The following is a 20958-nucleotide window of genomic DNA, read 5'->3' as shown; positions in this document are numbered from 1 at the left end:
AGGGGTGCCCAAACTTTTTCATAGGACTGTATAATGAGCTTTATTGAGGTTGCTATAGACAACAGGTAGGAGACTGTAGAATATCAATAGTAACACTGGTGTGTATGGTATACTGTATGGTTGATATACTGTACATAGGAGAGCTACAGTAAATGGACTATATACTAAGCTGGTAGGCAAGTTGCCTACTGGTGTAGTTGTAAGATGTTGGAGCTATATACCTTGAACACTTGGCTGTTTTCCCTATCAGAGTATGTAACCTCCAGGAAGGTAGGTGCAGGAACGCAAAAGTGACTTACATGCATAGGAACCACATAGGTGCAGGGCTAGGGGAGTTTCATGCTGTGAATAGGTGCATTGCAGTCACATGTTGCACTGTTATGTTACGTACTGTTATCTCTTGCATTGACCTGTGCATTATGTTGTACTTGATATGCTTAGCATCTGCATGTGTAATGTTGCAGGTCATCACATGGTTAGTCATTTTGACCTTTACAAAAGACAGTATCTCTGCTCACTCTTAGAATGAAGTTGCACTATGGGGTAGGGTATTTGTTATTCCTGGTGTTATCTACTGACGTTAGGCATTACCTAGGCTACCTAAGGCTAAAGCCCCCATGTTGCGGAAACGCAGCTTTTTTGTTGCAATTTTTTCAAGCCAAAGTCAGGAGTGGATTGAGCAGAAGGTAGAAGTATAATGACTTTATATATATCTCCCATTCCACTTGGAGTCATTCTTGGCTTTGGCTCAAAAAACTGCAAAAATCTGCAACATAAAAAGCTGCATTTCTGCATCGTGGGGCCTTGGCCTAAGGGTGCATGCACACTACGTAACGCCGGGCGTGTATGAGAGCCGTACACGCCGGCATTACAGCAGGGCTGCCGAACACTTCCCATTCACTTCAATGGGAGCGCTCGTAACAGCGGCGTTTACGAGCGCTCCCATTGAAGTGAATGGGAAGTGTTCGGCATCCCTGCTTTAATGCCGGCGTGTACGGCTCTCATACACGCCCGGCGTTACGTAGTGTGCATGCACCCTAAGACAGGCAAATAGCTTGCTATTAACCCCTTAGCGACCCTTGACGTAACTGTACGTCATGGGTCACATGGGGATGTATGGAGCGAGCTCACACGCTGAGCTCGCTCCATACACGGCAGATGCCGGCTGTATAATACAGCCAGGACCTGCCAATAACAGCAGCGGTCGGTGCCCGAGCCGATCGCTGCTGTTAACCCTTTACACACTGCGGTCAAACGTGACCGCAGTGTGTAAACGGCGCCGGCGGCATGGGCGCCGCCATGTTTCCCCAATCGCCGCCCTCCTGAACATCACATGAGGGCGGTGATCGGTTGCTATGACAGCCGGAAGCCTATTGAAGGCTTCCAGGCTTGTCTCTGCTCTAGATCTATTAGACGATGCCAGAGGCCAGAGGCATCGTCTAATAGAAGTGCTGCAATTTTCCTATTCACTGCAATACTGTAGTATTGCAGTGAATAGTATGAGCGATCAGACTCCCTAGGTTTCAAGGTACCTAAGGGGTCTGATCATAAATGTAACAGAAGAAAAAAAAAAGTTTTTAAAAGTATTAAAAAAATAAAAAAAATATAAAAGTTCAAATCACCCCCTTTCCCTAGATTAGCTATAAAAGTAATTAAAGAACATTAAACATAAACATATTAGGTATCCCTGCGCTCCAAAATGCCTGAACTATTAGAATATTAAAACATTTATCCCGTACTGCGAACGGCGTAGCGGCAAAAAAAATAAAAACAGCCAAAAAGCGTTTTTTTCAACACTTTGCCTCCTATAAAAAATTGAATAAAAAGTGATCAAATCATCGGATCTTTCCCCAAATGGTATCAATAGAAACGTCATCTTGTCCCGCATAAAAAGACACCACAACCAGCTCCATACATGGAAATATGAAAAAGTTACAGGTGTTAGAACATGATGACACAAATTTTTTTTTCTATTTTGCAAAGTTTATCATTTTTTTAAAAGTATCAAAAAATTTCAAATACTATATAAATTTGGTATCACCGCGTTCGTACTGACACGTAGAACACAGGTAACATGTCATTTGTACCAAACAGTGAATGCTGTAAAAATTAAACCCATAAGAAAATGGCGCAAATGCATTTTTTCTCCAATTGCGCCTCATTCTGAATTTTTTTCCAGCTTCCCAGTACATTGCACAGCATATTGAATGGTGCCATTACAAAGTAAAATTTGTCCCGCAAACAATAAGCTATCATGTGACTCTGTGAACTGAAAAATGAAAAAGTTATGGCTCTTGAAATGTGAGGAGGGAAAAACGAAAATGCGAAACCAAAAAATGGCCTGGTCCTCAAGGGGTTAAAGGGAGTTTGTCAGAAAGAAAATCAGTATCAACTAAAGACAGTACCTTGTAGGGTGGCTTCTATACTTTCCAAAGATGTCTCTTTTATTCTGTATTGCAGCTCCATTTTCATGAAAATCATCAAAGAGGCTTTTAGGGATGTGTCTTCTCCTACAAGGACTTCACTGTCCACTCTATGAGCAGACAAAGTGGGACAAAGTGTAAGATGTCATTCAAGTATTGGGGGGCATTGCTGGGCAGGAGCTGGTGCAGTTATTTAGAGCAAAGAATGAAACATTGTCCATACAGATGTCACCATTGCTGAGATTCATACCCAGGACCCGGTGCTAAAAGCCTCCATTCTGCCTATTATCTTTAAAAATTACAAAGTAATGCAAAAATGTGCAATCTGCAGCTCCTGTTTCTTCTATACTACACTTGCAGATGTTGAGTAAGTGATGCTCAAAGATTTCTGTAAGTATTTCTTAGGTAAGCATGGATGGACATAGTTTATCGGGGCTAGATTTACACAATTGCATTTTTTGATTCAGTTTCGAATGTCAAAACCAGGAGTGAACTGACAAAAACAAGAGACCTATATAACTATAGAGAAGACCTATAGATCTATGTATGTTCTTTCCATTTACAATTGAATGTGTATCCTTTTTAGATTGACACAGGCACCACTGGAAATATAGATATATAGCTATCCTTAGACTTACTGGGGGGAATTTACTGCTAACCCATCTACACCAGTTGTCTGGCATAGATGGATATAAATGAGGTACATCTTTGAAAGATTGACCTTTCTTGTGCCCAAGATGCTCCAAAATATTCCTGTTAGAATCTGGGCCGGAGCCTCCACTGAGGCTGCCAGCCCGCTCTGTTTCCAGTGCCGTGTGCAACTCTTCTGGTCCCTGTGGGGGAGGACCAGAACCTCGGCAATAGTCTGTGGGGTTTGCCGGTCTCTTCTTGGGGTCAGCGGCAGGCCGGAGGCTATTTAGGCCTCATTCTGGCTCCAGGCCACCACTGGTTAATCAGTTTCCTCTGGGAATCAGCTCACCTGTGTTTCTACCCTTGCCTGTCTTGCCTTTTCCCTGCCTTCCTGTTTTGGCCTCCATGTATGACCCTGTTTGCCTCCTAGACCACCTCTCCATGACCTGTGAGTTGGATACCTCGTGACCTCCAGTGTATGACACCGGCTTGCCTGAAGACTACTTTACCTTGACTTGTGATTTGCATACCTCGTGACCTCCAGTGTATGACCCGGCTTTTCTGATTGCTCTTCTGCTGCACCCTCTTGTACCTCGTAACCTCCTGTGTACCGACCCAGGTTGTTTGATGACGTCCTGACTACCCCTGGATTCTGCATGACCTCCTTTGTCCCGACCTGGCCTGTACGACTTTCCTGTGGTGCTTCCACCATCCCCTGGCAATCATCTGTAGTACAATCAACCTTGCTGACCAGTTTCTCCTATTTCTTCACCCAACGGGGTGAGTGGTTTTCAGGTTTTCTGGTTCCACTGCAACTTGGGGTGCGCTGTGCGTGTGATTCTCTCTGGGCTGCTGCGGTTCTGGGTCGCACAATTTACCAAGTCTATCTACACCATCAGGAGCTCTGGTGAAGACCTCTGGGGCCTGGTTCTGCTCCGGTTTGAAGAGCTTTGTACACTTGGTGCTGTTTAGCCTTGTTGTGTGGGGGACTCTGGTTTTCCGGGACTAACTGTCCATTGTTATTGCACTGGGTTCCTAACAGTTCCTTCTGCACCCTGCTTTTTACAAAATTGGGCAAAGCAAGGTAGAGATCAAGCAGAACCAGGTTGGTACACCTTGGTCAGTAAGCTGGTGTTAGTTATACCAGACATAAGCGGCAGTCAGTGCCAAGCATGAATTTCAATTCTGGCACATGGGAGAGGCTAGAACCTCGAAATAATTCTGATCTCTTACCAATGACTGACATATAGAGCACCAGCCTAAATAAATTCCCCCTGCTATGTTGCCATCAGAAATCAAAAAATATTGTAAAAACTGTAACCAAACTCTTGCCGTATCTGGCTTTATAATCCGGGTGTGTATGGCAAGTCTTGCCTTTAGAATAATGTTAGATTTATCTGAACAAGGATTGGTTGCTGGATTTTTTGCTATTCTAAACAATTGCCCCATGTGTCACCTGCCCCTTTGGACACGTCTGAGTTTTTTGTGACATTTATCCTTGAACATAGCCCCCTCGAGGGTTCATATTTTTTTTCTTACAGATTTTTGCAAAGGCTTAAATAAGATTCTTAAATAAGATTATGTATAGCTCTTGGAAGTGAATACAAAAGGCCGAACGTGCATTACTAACAAAATATGAACAGAATACAGAAGGGTTGCTCTATTGTCAAGATAGAAAAAAAATAAAAATTCACCTGTATAAAAATGTAACGCTGCAATAATACAATTCCATTATACGGCAGAAATCCTTTGCCTTGCTGCTTAGTATACGGGATTCAAAGCATTTAAGATGCAAAACAACATGTAGAGAAGGAAGCTCCTGGGACCGCTCCACATATGTTGGGATCTGACGCCGGTCCTCGTCATAAACAGGGCTAGATCCCTTCAGAGACCGGCAGCTCCAGGATACGTCTCACTGGGAAGAGGCTGGCAACCTGAAAACAGCTACAAGCATTTTCATTTATTTCACAGCCTGAGCCCTCCTGTCTCTGACAGGTAGAGGATCCTCGCATCCCCTCCCTCCTGCCATTGGGGTCTCTCTCCATGCAGTCACATTCTTTCTGATGCCTCTGGCTGTTTTCAAGTTTTATTAAATTTGCAAGTGAAATGATGAAGCCGGGAAGACTTTATCCTTCAGAAGTGACACCTCAACCCTTGAAATCAAACCTGGGCTGTGATTTATTTGGCTGGAATAAAACATGTAAGAAACCGAAAATAAACACAAGTAAGAAGGAGATGTAAATTGGCCTTAATTCTAAACCAACGTCAGCATTCTTCGCATACACAGGCTAAGCCTTGTAAGGGAGACAGCGATGCGTGTCAATTATTTATCTGCACAACCACTTAGCTTTTGCTTTGTATTATGGGAAAAGACGTGTTTTTAGAACATAAAAAAAGCTTGCCCTTGCCGAGCATGGTATAAAGCCAATTTATAAGAGCAATAGCAGTCTGGAGCGGGCAAAGCATATCCATTGTATCTAATTTATTGAACATTACTATATGCCTAACTATACATTGATCATATAGACTTAACCACAGCTCCTTACTGATGTCTAATATAGCACGGAGGGTATACCCAGGTGACGTGAGATCTGCTGAGTGTACAAAAGGCCTCCAGTACTTTATCATGGGTGTCAGGGAATGTTCAACACACGTATAAAACATAATCAATGTAAGGTAGGTCTATAGTCATTTAAAGTGTTGGCCAAAAGTATTGGCACCCCTGCAATTCTGTCAGATAATACTAATTTTCTTCCAGAAAATTATTGCAATCACAAATTCTTTGGTATTAAGATCTTCATTTAATTTGTCTTCAATGGAAAACCACAATTCCACACCAAACATAAAAAGGGGGTGGACAAAAGTATTGGCACTGTTTGAAAAATCATGTGATGCTTCTCTAATTTGTTTATTTAACAGCACCTGTTACTTACCTGAGGCACCTAACAGGTGGTGGCAATAACTAAATCACACTTGCAGCCAGTTGAAATGGATTAAAGTTGACTCAACCTCTGTCCTGTGTCCTTGTTTGTACCACATTGAGTATGGAGAAAAGAAAGAAGATCAAAGAACTGTCTGAGGATTTGAGAAGCAAAATTGTGAGGAAGCATGAGCAATCTCAAGGCTACAAGTCCATCTCCAAAGACCTGAATGTTCCTGTGTCTACCGTGTGCAGTGTCACCAAGAAGTTTAAAGCCCATGGCACTGTGGCTAACCTCCCTAGATGTGGACGGAAAAGAAAAATTGCCGATAGATTTCAACATAGGATTGTGCGGATGGTGGATAAAGAACCTCGACTAGCATCCAAACAAGCTCAAGTTGCCCTGCAGTCCAAGGGTACAACAGTGTCACCCCCTACTATCCATCGGCGTCTGAATGACAACGGACTGTATGGTAGGATACCCAGGAAGACCCCACTTCTTACCCAGAGACATAAAAAATCCAGGCTTGAGTTTGCCAAAACTTACCTGAGAAAGCCAAAAATGTTTTGGAAGAATGTTCTCTGGTCAGATGAGACAAAAGTAGAGCTTTTTGGGAAAAGGCATCAACATAGAGTTTACAGGGAAAAAAAAGAGGCCTTCAAAGAAAAGAACACTGTGCCTACAGTCAAACATGGCAGAGGTTCCCTGATGTTTTGGGGTTGCTTTGCTGCATCTGGCACTGGACTGCTTGACCGTGTGCATGGCATTATGAAGTCTGAAGACTACCAACACATTTTGCAGCATAATGTAGGGCCCAGTGTGAGAAAGCTGGGTCTCCCTCAGAGGTCAGGGGTCTTCCAGCAGGACAATGACCCAAAACACACTTCAGGTCAGCACTAGAAAATGGTTTGAGAGAAAGCACTGGAGACTTCTAAAGTGGCCAGCAATGAGTCCAGACCTGAATCCCATAGAACACCTGTGGAGAGATCTCTTGATGGCAGTTTGGAGAAGGCCCCCTTCACATCTCAGGGACCTGGAGCAGTTTGCCAAAGAAGAATGGTCTAAAATTCCAGCAGAGCATTGTGAGAAACTCATTGATGGTTACCGGAAGCGGTTGTGTGCAGTTATTTTGTCTAAAGGTTGTGCTACTAAGTATTAGGCTGAGGGTGCCAATACTTTTGTCCGGCCCATTTTTGGAGTTTTGTGTAAAATGATCAATGATTTGACTTTTTTTTCATTCTCTTTTGTGTTTTTTCATTGCAAGCAAAATAAATGAAGATATTAATACCAAAGAGTTTGTGCTTGCAATCATTTTCTGGAAGACACTGAGTATTATCTGACAGAATTGCAGGGGTGCCAATACTTTTGGCCAACACTGTATATACATCAGATACAATGCCATCCCCATTGCTGCTGGGATCAATGATTCTGTAATGCCGGGGTGTACAGAGCACAATATGGCGGCACAAGAAGTGTCCACAGCATGCTTAGTTTATAGGGTCCACACTCAGGCCCCACTTAGTTTTGTGGTAAATTTCTAACCTAAAATTTAGTTCTGGGTTGAATATTGGCATGTCTAAAGTGGTGGGTCTATGTGTATTAGTGTTGGAATTTTCTTTAAACATTCCTCCCCAACAGAATGGTTGAAAAAGGAAAAAATTCAGCACCAGGGCGGAACAAAAATCAATTAAAAATAAAACATCACCTTTAATCTAAAATTAAAAAATCTTGACTCCACAAGCATCGGAGCAAACAAAGCCTAAACATTTTGGGAGAGAAACTCCATTACTCATGGGGATGCCATTTAATCTTATCTTAACCTTTAAGGGGTTGTCTGGGGTAAATGGAAACCCATACACTAATCAAAACACCCTCCCCCTCCTACTTTCTAAATAACATAATTAATAAAAAATGTATATTTACCCATATCCCTGGAGTGGTCATGTGACCACTCCAGGGACATTTGCTGGTTATCTGGTAATGATCCATTTCCACATTTCTGGAAACGGAACGTCATTACTACTCCCCCATACACTCCATCATATTTATCTTCCAGTCTTCCTGCTGCAGGATGGCTCCACCTTCTTTTCTGACTGCCACCGCTTTCCCCAGCGCTGCTCTGAGCTCTACTGCCGATAAACCACCTAGACTGTGCAGCTCCCACGCATGCGCAGTAGAGGTGGAACATGCAGAGCACAGAGCAGCGCTGGGACAAGAGCAGTCAGAAAAGAAGGAGAAGCTATTCTGCAGGAGGAAGACTGGAGGGTGGAGGAGAGGTAAGTATATAATGGGGTCAGGGGTTAGGCTGAGTATGTAGGGAAGAGCTAACAGTAGGCAGGATAGCTATAGAGACAGGGAGGGAAGGTGAGAGGAGAGACGGAGGGAGAGAGGAAGGAGGGGGTAGAGTGAGGTGACAGGGGTTAGTGTGGAAGTTACATAGCAAGAAGCTGAACCAAGTAAACAAATGCAGAAGATACCAGGAGCTCCCAGAGACAGCAGTGATTTTTGTTTTCAATTTTTCACTTAACGTTTCATTGTTTTAGAAAAATTGTGCCCTTTAATGGCACCATTCAATATCCCTGAAGTGTATTGGGAAGCTGGAATTTTGTTTTAGAATGAGGTGGAATTGAAAAAAAAAGTATTTGAGCCAATTTTTTAACGGTTTAATTTTTACGGCATTCACTATGTGGTAAAAATGCCATGTTACCTGTATTCTGTAGGTCAGTATGATCACGGCAATACCAAATTTCTATAGTATTGTTAATGTTTTAATGCCTTTAAAAAGTGTTGAAAATTGCGAGATCTAAAATGTTTATTTTTAGTTATTTTATATGGATTCTAGGGAAATTTTTAAAATATTTTTTAAAAACTTTATTTTTACTTTATTTTCAGACATCCTACCGACCTTTACTCCTAGGAGGTCTGACTGTCCATAAAGTACACTGAAATACTAATCTACTGCATGTAAAGTGATAGTCATTGACTTCTACACTCACCGGCCACTTTATTAGGTACACCATGCTAGTAACGGGTTGGACCCCCTTTTGCCTTCAGAACTGCCTCAATTCTTCGTGGCATAGATTCAACAAGGTGCTGGAAGCATTCCTCAGAGATTTTGGTCCATATTGACATGATGGCATCACACAGTTGCTGCAGATTTGTCGGCTGCACATCCATGATGCGAATCTCCAGTTCCACCACATCCCAAAGATGCTCTATTGGATTGAGATCTGGTGACTGTGGAGGCCATTGGAGTACAGTGAACTCATTGTCATGTTCAAGAAACCAGTCTGAGATGATTCCAGCTTTATGACATGGCATTGCATTATCCTGCTGAAAGTAGCCATCAGATGTTGAGTACATTGTGGTCATAAAGGAATGGACATGGTCAGCAACAATACTCAGGTAGGCTTTGGCGTTGCAACGATGCTCAATTGGTACCAAGGGGCCCAAAGAGTGCCAAGAAAATATTCCCCACACCATGACACCACCACCACCAGCCTGAACCGTTGATACAAGGCAGGATGGATCCATGCTTTCATGTTGTTGACGCCAAATTCTGACCCTACCATCCGAATGTCGCAGCAGAAATCGAGACTCATCAGACCAGGCAACGTTTTTCCAATCTTCAATTGTCCAATTTCGATGAGCTTGTGCAAATTGTAGCCTCAGTTTCCTGTTCTTAGCTGAAAGGAGTGGCACCCGGTGTGGTCTTCTGCTGCTGTAGCCCATCTGTCTCAAAGTTCGACGTACTGTGCGTTCAGAGATGCTCTTCTGGCTACCTTGGTTGTAACGGGTGGCTATTTGAGTCACTGTTGCCTTTCTATCAGCTCGAACCAGTCTGGCCATTCTCCTCTGACCTCTGGCATCAACAACGCATTTCCGCCCACAGAACTGCCGCTCACTGGATGTTTTTTCTTTTTCGGACCATTCTCTGTAAACCCTAGAGATGGTTGTGCGTGAAAATCCCAGTAGATCAGCAGTTTCTGAAATACTCAGACCAGCCCTTCTGGCACCAACAACCATGCCACGTCCAAAGGCACTCAAATCACCTTTCTTCCCCATACTGATGCTCGGTTTGAACTGCAGGAGATTGTCTTGACCATGTCTACATGCCTAAATGCACTGAGTTGCCGCCATGTGATTGGCTGATTAGAAATTAAGTGTTAACGAGCAGTTGGACAGGTGTACCTAATAAAGTGGCCGGTGAGTGTATATGGTAATGACAGGTTTAGGAGCCTTCAATAGACTCCCAGCTGTCATAGCAATGACCGTCAGCTTCCAATGGCGTTCCAGTGCTCCTGTCCCCTGTGCTATTTAGATGCCTCAGTTGCGTTTGACAGTGGCAGTTAATGTTAGAGATGACTGTATTATGGAGAGGGCTCAGCTCCTGGGGTATTTGTAGGTCATTTGCCATTAAGGTGTTAATGTAATGCTGCCATCAGTGGCATAACTGGAGTCTTGTGGGCCCCAGTGCAATCTTTTGTTCGGGCCCCCTACCTCATCCCTACAACGAATTCTTGATAGTGATGGTTACAGGTGCTAAGGAGTTTAATCCACCTTAGTTTGATTAGGATAATCTGTGGGTCTCCTTCATTTATGAGCCAGATGGAAGCTGCAATCTCAATACTGATGCCAGTGCTTATGGGCCCCCAAAGGCTCCTGGGCCCCGTGCAACTGCACCCTCTGCACCCCCTCAAGTTACACCCCTGGCTGCCATCTTGGAGAATATAATAGTGTCTTATTATGTCTTTGTTTCCAATAGTAACCACCACAGTTTAGCTATCATAAGTGCCGAGCCACAGACACCATTAAAGCCGGAGGCTGCAGGTAAAACTATTGGAAAGGGGCTACTTAAGGGAACATTACATTATATGTGTGAGTGGGGGGCTCACATAGGAATAGTTTGAACTGGGCACACTCATTTATTAAAACAGCCCTGGTGCAGGAACCTCTGGACAACTTCACGGGACACATAAAGGGCAAGGTCCGAATCTGTGCTGTGCATGGAGACAATGAAAGGCAAAGTGACTCCTACATTTTGCATAAGTAGTAGAAATTGGAGCTGCAGGGACTCAGCAGGAACGTGCACGGATTCTGTTCCATAGGTATTCTACATATATATGAGTTCAGCAGAAAGTAAAGTTTCATTTAGGGCATTTTTATGCTTTTTGGCATTACTTAGTGAGTTTCATGTACAGGAATATGTAATGCTGAGATGTTAGAAATTAGCATGAAATTATAATTTTCTATTCACACAGCTTTATTCATAGTTATATGCAGTTGTAAGCTTTTGCAAGCAGGGCCTTCACTATATAATGTCTGGTTATATATATTCATGTTCCCTTGGATTTACGATTATTGTTTTACTACATATAAAGTAGAGTGGTATATTATACAGTTCCCCAAACACTGAATTTGGGAGTTGTTTCCTGCATCTTATATATACCCTTGCTTAAAGTGAATGTCCATTTTTAAGCACTACATAGAGGCAGATTTACAACCCTGTGCAAAGGTAAACTATTCTATCCATGGCAACCAATCACAATCTCACATGTAGACCACTATAAGAAATCAAAGATGAAGTGTTATTAGTTGCTATAGGTTTTGTTTTTTGTTGCAAGATTTTGGCTACTTTACGAGTTTTATCGTAGCTGAAGCCTTGTTTCTCTAAAACGGAGCTCCAAATTCCCTGTATTCATGTCCAGTTAAATTATAAAATTTTGGTAGTTAAAAGCCACCTCTAGAGGGAGCTTAAGAGCTGATTTATTGTAACCATTCAGAATGAACCAATTGATGGGTCATCAATCTCAGATTGGTCTGACTTGGTAGCATCTTGAGATCTGAGCCAACCGCTGTCAATATGTTACGAACACAAATTGATGACTGAATTTTTGGATATTTTTTTAGCCCAAATGATATTCTGGGCCATTTAGTGGTGGTCCGGGGAAAGCACTTAAATGTCCATATTGCTTGGACCATGTTACGAGTATGTAAGGGCTCGTTCACATGGGGCAAGAGGGGTGAATTTTGGCGCGGAATCCACCTCAGAATCCGACCCCTCACAATAGAGGTCTATGTAGACCGCTAGCTTCCTTTTTTCTGTGAGTGGCATGTTCCCGCTCACAGAAAAATGAAGCGAGCTGCCCCTTCTTCAGGCAGATTCCTTGGCTGGTTCAGCCCCAGCATCTGCCTCGTGACAGTACCCTCGGGACTAGGCCCATTCATTTGGGCCTACTCCGGAGCAGGAAGCCGTGACTGTCGGAAGCCACGGCAGGCGCATTTTGGTCCTATTCTGACATGGCTTCCCGTGTCAAAATCAGGACTAAAATACCCCATCCCGGGCCCCGTGTGAACTAGCCCTTAATCTTTGCCAGCCTTTTTGATTGTAAGATGTGGTTTCTTCAGGGTTGAGTGCTGTGTACACAGGAAGGCAGTGGCTATAATAAACCATGCCTGCCTTCTCTATGGGAGCTTCAGCTGTAGAAACAGGTCTTTGCCTCTGGATCTTCATGATTTCATGTATAGGTATTTCCTTGCAGGGTTAAGAGTGGACTGCCTAGACATACATAGTAAATATTTGGTCTGGAAACAGTTAAAGACAATTGTCCATTTAAATTTCAACCACTGTTTTTTGGGGGTTTTTGGCAAGCCAACACTTTTTTTGTATAGTGACCCCCACAATATGGATTCTTTCAGTGAGTTTTAACATTCTCCCCGATTCAATTTTGTCATGCCTGATTGGAAACACTCAATATTTTAGAAAACAGGTTGGCAGTTTTAGCAAGGGAAATCTTTGGTCATTTCCAGGTCCAGCCCTTTAAGGAAAGTCCATTGGTCAGTTCTAAGGATGACGTCTGTACTTCCTATCGAGGTCTCCATGAAATATTTAGCAATTGTACTTCTCGAAAAATTATTGGCTAATCAACCTCTTCTCCCACTATTGCTCTGTAAATGTACTTTCCAGTTTTCTCCACATTTTCTTAAGAAACAGAAATGTCACCTAGCAGAAATGTGCTATAAATATCTATTGGATTCTGTAGAGTTCATATTGCATGCTCTGCTAAAACAATCTGTCTGAGTAGATATGTATTTGTTTAATCTTTTTATATAGAACAATATAGAGTCTGTGAATAACTGCCTTTCATAAGTCTAGTAGTTATTTTGCTAGCTGTGGTACAAAGATAAAGTGGCTTTCTCAAGGACATAGAGTGTGGGCGTCAAAGCAAAGTCTGCACTTCTATGAGCTAGCCTTCAAGCTGCGCTGACACTTCCGTCTCCATTCTGTATACTCAAAAGTAAAATCATTATACGGCATCACAAAGGCAGTTCCTGTTGGAACGGGGGCTCGGGAAAGTTTGTTGGCCATGTTAGTATGGTCCAATGTCCCTTCCTTATGTGGGTAAATAATGGACAAGCTATCTTGTCCAAAAATGTAAGGAATTGTAGAGTAAAGCAACATTGTCTTCTCTCCTATATACAAGTTCTGATAATCACAGACATATTTATAGGAACAATCCACCAAAGCTTCATCATTTACATCCTTTTTACTTAATTTCACAATAATTCTAAACCTGCAGGATAATAATAAAAAAAAATCTAATAATTATAATAAGTGATTTTGTCACATCTGCGCTCAATGAACACCCGGGGATTTCGTTACCCATTCTGCTTTTAAAAAGCTGGACTTTTCTCTCTGCCTTTTTCGGGAAGAAACGAAGTGGACCCCATTATAGTCTATGGGGTCTATGGGTTTCTATAGGTAACCACCTTTTAAGCAAATTAGGTTTCCATTTATGAGGTCCCCAGGAACGCAGGTGTGAACCTATGACTATTGGGAATCATTAGATTCATCTTCATACCTAAGTTTCAAAGAACAGTAAATTTGGGATGAATATGACCACCAAAGGACAAACCAACATCAAAATGTTACCATTGACTTTTATATTCTAGAGTAGTGTACAGTAAACTCAATACCATTTAATACTCTTTACTGTACAAAGTGAATTTCCTGCCAGACTAGTAATAATACACATAATTATAATAGTAATCCAAACCTTTGGGTTAGTAATGAGACCCCATTAGTTGCTCTATGTACTACTTAGGATAGCAGTAAGGATGTAGGATTTGGAAGGTAGGCTGGAATGAATTGATATAACACTAGAAATCCCGTGGGCTTTTATTATATCTGCTGTCACAAAGATATGCTTTAGATCTAATGACAGTATTATAAAAGGTATGTGATGTTCTCAGGTCCTGCACTGAGCCCTTGGAATTGGGCCTTACTGTAGCACGGTCATCTTCATCAGCAAGTAAGGTCATGGCATGGGAAGCTTTGATCGCTGCTGCTTCTTCCTTTTCTTCTTTCCTTTGCCTTCCAACCATTGATAATGCATTTTCTATGACCCTTTCATTGTTCCATTCTATAATTTAGGAGAATTGTTAGGCACATAGCCAGTATCAGAACTGAAGGAAAAGGTACAGGCAAATGAGTCTATCGAGGGTTCGGGGGAGATCGCAGTACCGTTGTTCATGTCCGTTGCTTTCTTCCATCATAGGATGACAGAAATGGACATTAAACAGTCACAGAGAAAAGTCACAGACTGATTCTGTGTCTGTTCCCATTAACACTAATGTAAAGCTCGCTTCCATCATGTTTGCTTACCTTTGTAATAGAAGATACAGTCCTGCTTCAGGATAGATGGCTTCCGTCCTGTTGTTTACAGTGATATCAATGGGAATGGACACAGAATCCATGTGAGACCATTCTCTGTGACAGTTCACAGAGGGACAAATGACACTATCTGCCCAAAAAAATAAACACATAAAATTTCACTTTTATTGATATCCTTTAAAACCAATCCAAAAAGTAAAACAAAATGATTGTGTTCCACCTGTTCAGTCCATACAAAAGTGAAGAAATAACTAGGGAGGGGCAATTGTATATACACCTATATATGCCCTATAGGATATTGAAACCCTCACTCCCTAATAAACCACAGTGGCTTTTTTCCTAACAGCAACTTGTGAACAGGACCCAAAGCATGAACTGCCAGCAAATCACTCCCCCCCTCTGAGGTTACTGGCCTATTGCCACGCCAACAGAGAGGAGAGAGGCACCGACAGTCAGGTCACCGTACAAATGCTGAACTGGATGATAAGTCCACTGACTAACTGGAATTCCCCTCCCTAGTTATTTCTTCACTTTTGTATGGACTGAACAGGTGGAACACAATCATTTTGTTTTACTTTTTGGATTGGTTTTAAAGGATATCAATAAAAGTGAAATTTTATGTGTTTATTTTTTTGGGCAGATAGTGTCATTTGTCCCTCTGTGAACTTTCTAATATACACACATTTGTTTGAAATCAGTGAATTTCATTCTCTGTGACAGTTTAATGTCCAATGCTGTCATCCTATGATGGAAGACAGCAACGGACATTTACAACAGTAATGTGAACTCCCCTTTAGCTGCCACCTATCTATCAAGAGTCCCCGAATAGGAACATGGCAGGTACTAAATGAGTTCCATTTAACAGCAATACTGTGCAGCGTCTTCACTTCACAAACCTTCTGAATTACTCCAGAAACCCAAACAATAAATAGTAGGGGTCTGAAAGGATGCGTAATGATGTGTAGTAGATAGGAGAGTTCATAGAAGCCTGGTCACTGACTGTATGTGACCCAGATGTTCTGAATGGGAGACCTAACCTTGTATATTATACCCATGGTTTTCTTTAAAAATTATTTAAATAAGCACTCCAGCAAATGTTTCCCTTATATAGTAAAACTTAGGCTATTATAAATAAGATATTCTGTACGGTATGGCTTGTATATACCTGTTTTAGTTGATGTGCCACTTATGGGTTGTACACCAGAGTAGTTCCTTCTTCCCCTCTAATGTTGTTCCCTAAATGCAGACATTTCCCATTATTCTTTTGGGTTTGAAAAGACACAGAGGTGAAGTCTCACCAGAAGTAGACTTGTCCTGAGGGCAGCAAATGGTAGTGATATACAACCTCTGTCCTCTAACTCAGACTGCAATTTCAGCCTCCTGCTTGTGATAGGTTTATCCCTGTCAGCTAATACAAGCAGGAGGCAAGGGAGAGAAGACCAGTATGAAGCTGCATCTACTAGAAATACACTGACATTTCTGCACATACTGATAGTATAGACAAACAGTTTGAATCAGGGGAGTTTCATAACTTTGTTGAAAATCTATTTATAGGAACTCACCTACGTACAGCACATTACTAGACTCTTAGGGCGGAAATTATATCTACAGAAGCAGTAAGGAAACCATGGAACAAGGAGAATGGAGTCTGGTGGGCAGGGGAAGTGTCCATGTGAATAGATGTTGATGTGCAGGTGTAACCTCTCTTTTCTTCCCTCTTGGTTGGTCATGTTGAGATACAGGTGTCAAAGATATTTTGATTTTTAAAACCATATCCTATATGCACTTAGGTATTTCTACCCATTGTTTGTTTTGTGAATTGCAAATTGTAAATGTTTTCCTACCATGTTCAGATACTGTATTGAATTGATTTTATGAGAAACTGGAATCCTTAACCTACAGATAAGCTGAGCATAGACACATCTGTAAGAACTCTTATGGGTCGCTCACACTACTGCCACGGTCCGTCCTGGGGTTTCCATCCTAAACCCTGGGAAAACTGGACAGAGGTTGACTTGCCGGTGGTAAGCTTTAAAACCTATTCATTTGAATGGTGTCCATATGCACGGACACAAAGTCCTGCATGTACGATTTTGTGTCTTGGTGAGTTACCATTATGCATCCTAAAGATTCCCGGGGTGTTTGGTTACAGCCATTTGCAGGGGCACTTGTCACAGTTGGTGCAGCAGCACCTCCAGCTGTAAATAAAATAATACCAAGCAGCCGAGTATCCGATGGAGAGATTAGACAATTACTGGGGGATGCTGCTTTGGCGCTAGCACGCTTTGTCGAAAGACAGTTCTTTAAAGTCGACTCCTTGTGCTTCCAATTTGTAAAGCTAAAAGAAGTTATCAGCCATCTATAGGAATGAATGCAATACAATGCGCTGTACATTCCACCAAACCCCGAACTCTCCCATCTAAATACATTGCTAAGAGGGAACAAAAATCCAATTTTCTTGTCACTTGCTCGCCTCCTTGATTAGATAATAGACACACTGACGCTCTATGGATGTAGTATATCACATCAAGAATACAATGTTAGGGGCCATTACTACTGCAATAAACAGTGGTCAGCACATTAAAATATGGTAATAAGACAGCATAACCAGCGCATACAAATATGCTTTGCCTTCAAAAACAATGAGCCAAGGGAATGACTAGAAACAGCCCGAAACCACTGTAGTCTCAGCACATCAAACTGTGGGGAAAAGAAAAAAAGCAGAGAATTTTTTTTTTATACCCAAGGCTATTTTTTATTATAGTTTATTTCCGTGTTCTCTTCTGGTCACACAAGTTCTCTTACAAGGAAATAACATTTTTATTGTGTGTGCAATACTCACTAGATCTGTTATCTACCATATATCTGGTTAACACTGCTACTTTGTTACCGGCAGTGGGGTCATCTATCATGATGTGAACTCCAGCTTTCCAGGGCAAAAAAAATTGTTTTTTTAGAATAGGACTTTGCGGGTAGGTATATATTTATTTTATAATAATGTAGATATATATATATATTTCTTTTATTTTAAACATATATATTTTTTTGCTCTTGGTAAAACTTGAGTGTAATCTTTTGATAGTCCCCAGGGTTCTGCACATACTGTCGAGCTAATCCCAAGACATCTGTATTTGACTTTCTCTAAAGAATCCATGACAGCCTTTGAGGATATAGAGTTACAACACAGCACACTCTGCAAGTAGTGATAGGCACATGTTGACGTCCCCATAACGATAACCAGAATCTTCTAAAAAAATCGCAACCCTGTTTTCAATGGACGTCCGCCTGTCTCTAAATCCTGCTGGCGAATCCTTTCTGAGTAATCACTTGGTGAGTCCCTGCGTCATCGGGACAAACCAGTTGAGAGATGGCCCATGTCTACTGGAGATTTTTTTTGATAAGGTTGTTGTCTTCACAGATATTACATGGGACTTGTATCCCGATGCTGTGAATACCTCTAGACCAGCTATAAGGCTCACATCAACTAACACTGATGGGAGCACGCCTTGTCTTTCTGACTATGTTTTCGCCAACTGCTCCCAAATAAGACACTGACTTCTATGGCTGAGTATTTAGGATAGACCCGTGCTATGTATACTTCTTACCACTTTTCTCTTTTGTGACGTTAACTTTGACACCCCTATGTTATTTTGTTGAATTACAATTTTCTCCATGGGCCATTGTTTTGCCACCTAGTAGTATTCACTTCTGCCAACAGCTGTGAATAATAAGGTATACCCCCCTCCCCAAAATAACTAATGCCAAAGCTCAAAGCCAATAATGCCTATTTGCTAGAAAACAAACAGCACAGTTTTCTTTTTCGGATGTTTCATGTTTTTTTTTTTCAGATATAGCCATAGAAACATTAATAGACACACTTATGGATATTTGGACAGAATAGGGTAGGTAAGGGCTGTGTCATTAAATAACTATGTGGATACAGATACAAAATAAACAGGCTGCCTGCAGGAATCTCTTTTTCTAGTTTTATTTTTTTTTAACAAGTCCTATAGTACGCTTGCAACCTTCCTTTGGTAGCACGGCAGCTAAGCCCTGCTAGAATAAGATAATATGCCTGAGTTTTTTTCAGGATTTGTAGATTGTCTTCTGAGCAGCATTGGCCCAAAGACCAATAACAATTGTATAGGCCAACGAAAACCAGTTGGAGACATTACTCACACAGTGTCTTTTGCATGTGTAGGAGGCCTGGCTTGTAATGTTTGTGGGATTTTTTTTTTTTTTTAAACAATGATGTTCCCACTTTAAAGATCAAACAATATATAAAAACAAACAGGAAGGATTAGTAAGAATGCCCCGTTTTGCATGTCAAGTTGGTAACAAGAATGAGTAATGGATTTTCTGCAATGTCTTGGAACGACGTTGCCCTTTGTACATGCAAAGTTGGGGCAGCATGTGATAGGCTTGTGATAAAGCTTTGCCCCCAACGACTTTGCATCCAGTTAACATTTATAATCCACCAACACAAGCCAATAGATCATAAGAAGCCACTTTCATTCATCCTCCTGGTCAAATCCTCCATACACAAATAAAGAAGAATAACAGAAAGAAATGCTGGTCCTTTAGAAAGTGGTGGCAGTGGCTAGAGTTCCTTCCAAGGTTGGTCAGCGTACAATGACAGCTAACACCAGGAGGAAGAGCAGCAGGGACACCCTGACCCCATCACACCTGTTGTTTTCTGCTGCCTGCTGCACTCCACTTGGCATTCTCATGGACGTCCTCCGTGTACATTTAGTCTTCCTCTTTGTAGAAGGAGTGGGCATAGTATCGAAATTGAATTTCAGTTGGTAATCCGGCACATAATCCTGTATGTCATGCGTGCTCTTCCCAGATAAGGGTTTGGAGATCCGGTTTCGGTTTTTGTGACTGGTGCAGTTCTTACCGGTTTTCCTTGTTCCTGGACGTGGGTCCGGATGGGCAGCTGGCTCATTTTGGTGCAAATCTTTGCCTTTTTCCTTGGAGGAATGATGTGAGTGGTGCCCTTTATGTGATATCTGATGGGTGGTGCTGTAAGTATGAGTCTTAATTTGGTGAAGAGACTCTGAGCCAGAACAATGCACAAAATCTTCTGCTTTTATAGTTTTTAGGTCTCTGCCCTCCATGTTATCAGGTGACTCGCAAATAACATTCGAGCTAGTCCCTTTAAACTTTCGTAACCATTCCCACAGGGATCTGGCTTTACAGTCACAATCCCAGGGGTTATCATTAAGCCTCAAAAACTCCAGAGCAGAAAGATGTGCTAAACACTCTCCTTGCAGTTCCGATATACTGTTGTTAAACAGAAATAGTGTGGTCAGCCTCTTAAGGTCATGAAAAGCATTTCGATGAATGAACTGAAGTTGGTTCTGATGGAGAAGGAGACGATCCAGGTTGACCAAACCTCTAAAAGTATTCTGATGAAGGCTCCAAAGCTTGTTTCCATGCAAAAAAAGATGACTCAGGTTGACCAAATCTATAAAGATGTCATCTTGTAGAAACTCAATGTGGTTGTTCTGCAGGTAAAGAAATTGCAAACTGTGAAGTCCGCTAAATATCCCACTAGGTAGGGAACTGAGGCCACATTTGTACAGATTCAAGGTATGAAGTCTAGACAAACCTTGAAATGTCTCTCCTGCCAAAGCCCTCAGATAGCGATTGTCCCCAAGATCCAGTTCTTCAAGGTTGTCAAAGCCTTCAAATGTCTCTGGATCAATGAAGGTAATGTTGTTGCTGTAAAGCCACAGTGTGACTAATGAAGGGCTGAAATGTCCCCTTAGGAGCATGGTTATCTGATTGTTCTGAAGAAATATCCTCTCGCTGATTTCCGGAATCCCCTCTGGTACAGCCCCAAAGTTGTGAGCCTGGCAGCTGACAGTCATTGGTGAAGGGTAACATATACAGTTGATGGGGCATAGTGACATAAAAGGCAACTGCAGTCCAAAAAGAACTAAAAATAGATCCAAGTGACACCCTGTAACAAGAGAGAAGACAACAAGTATTTAGAATTGGCAAAATGGATTTATGAACATAAACATCAATAATGCAAATAGATGTAATATACTTGAAGAAGAAGAATAAAATCTATTAGCAAGGTCATTGACTAGTAACCTATATACTATTATTTGCCATAAAGTAACAGTGCTGGTACACCTATAGAGGGGGCCTGATGTGTGTTTTAGTAAATATAATGATTAAGGTTGAGCGATCGGGATCGGAAAAGATCGGATCCCAATCGGTGATCGAGTAAATTTCACGATCAGGTTCCGATCCCGCCTAAACAAGAACAGGAACGGAATTCCAGTCCTGATCGCTC

At 41.8% G+C, this 20958-nt stretch overlaps 1 protein-coding gene across 1 annotated transcript in view; it reads right to left on the bottom strand.

The window, feature by feature from the left end:
* Positions 1 to 18338: 18338 nt before the first annotated feature.
* Positions 18339 to 20958, bottom strand: part of RTN4RL1 (reticulon 4 receptor like 1) — a 153108-nt gene continuing 150488 nt past the window's right edge. Inside the window, exon 2 of the mRNA XM_075263625.1 lies at positions 18339 to 20616. Coding sequence (XP_075119726.1) covers positions 19271 to 20616 — 1346 coding nt within the window. The 3' untranslated portion in view covers positions 18339 to 19270. The remainder of the gene's footprint in view (positions 20617 to 20958) is intronic.

This window comes from Leptodactylus fuscus, chromosome 2 (genome assembly GCF_031893055.1).
Source record: "Leptodactylus fuscus isolate aLepFus1 chromosome 2, aLepFus1.hap2, whole genome shotgun sequence".
Taxonomy (NCBI): Eukaryota; Metazoa; Chordata; class Amphibia; order Anura; family Leptodactylidae; genus Leptodactylus; species Leptodactylus fuscus.
Note: the sequence above shows the minus strand (reverse complement) of the source record. Positions and strands in the feature narration are given on the sequence as shown.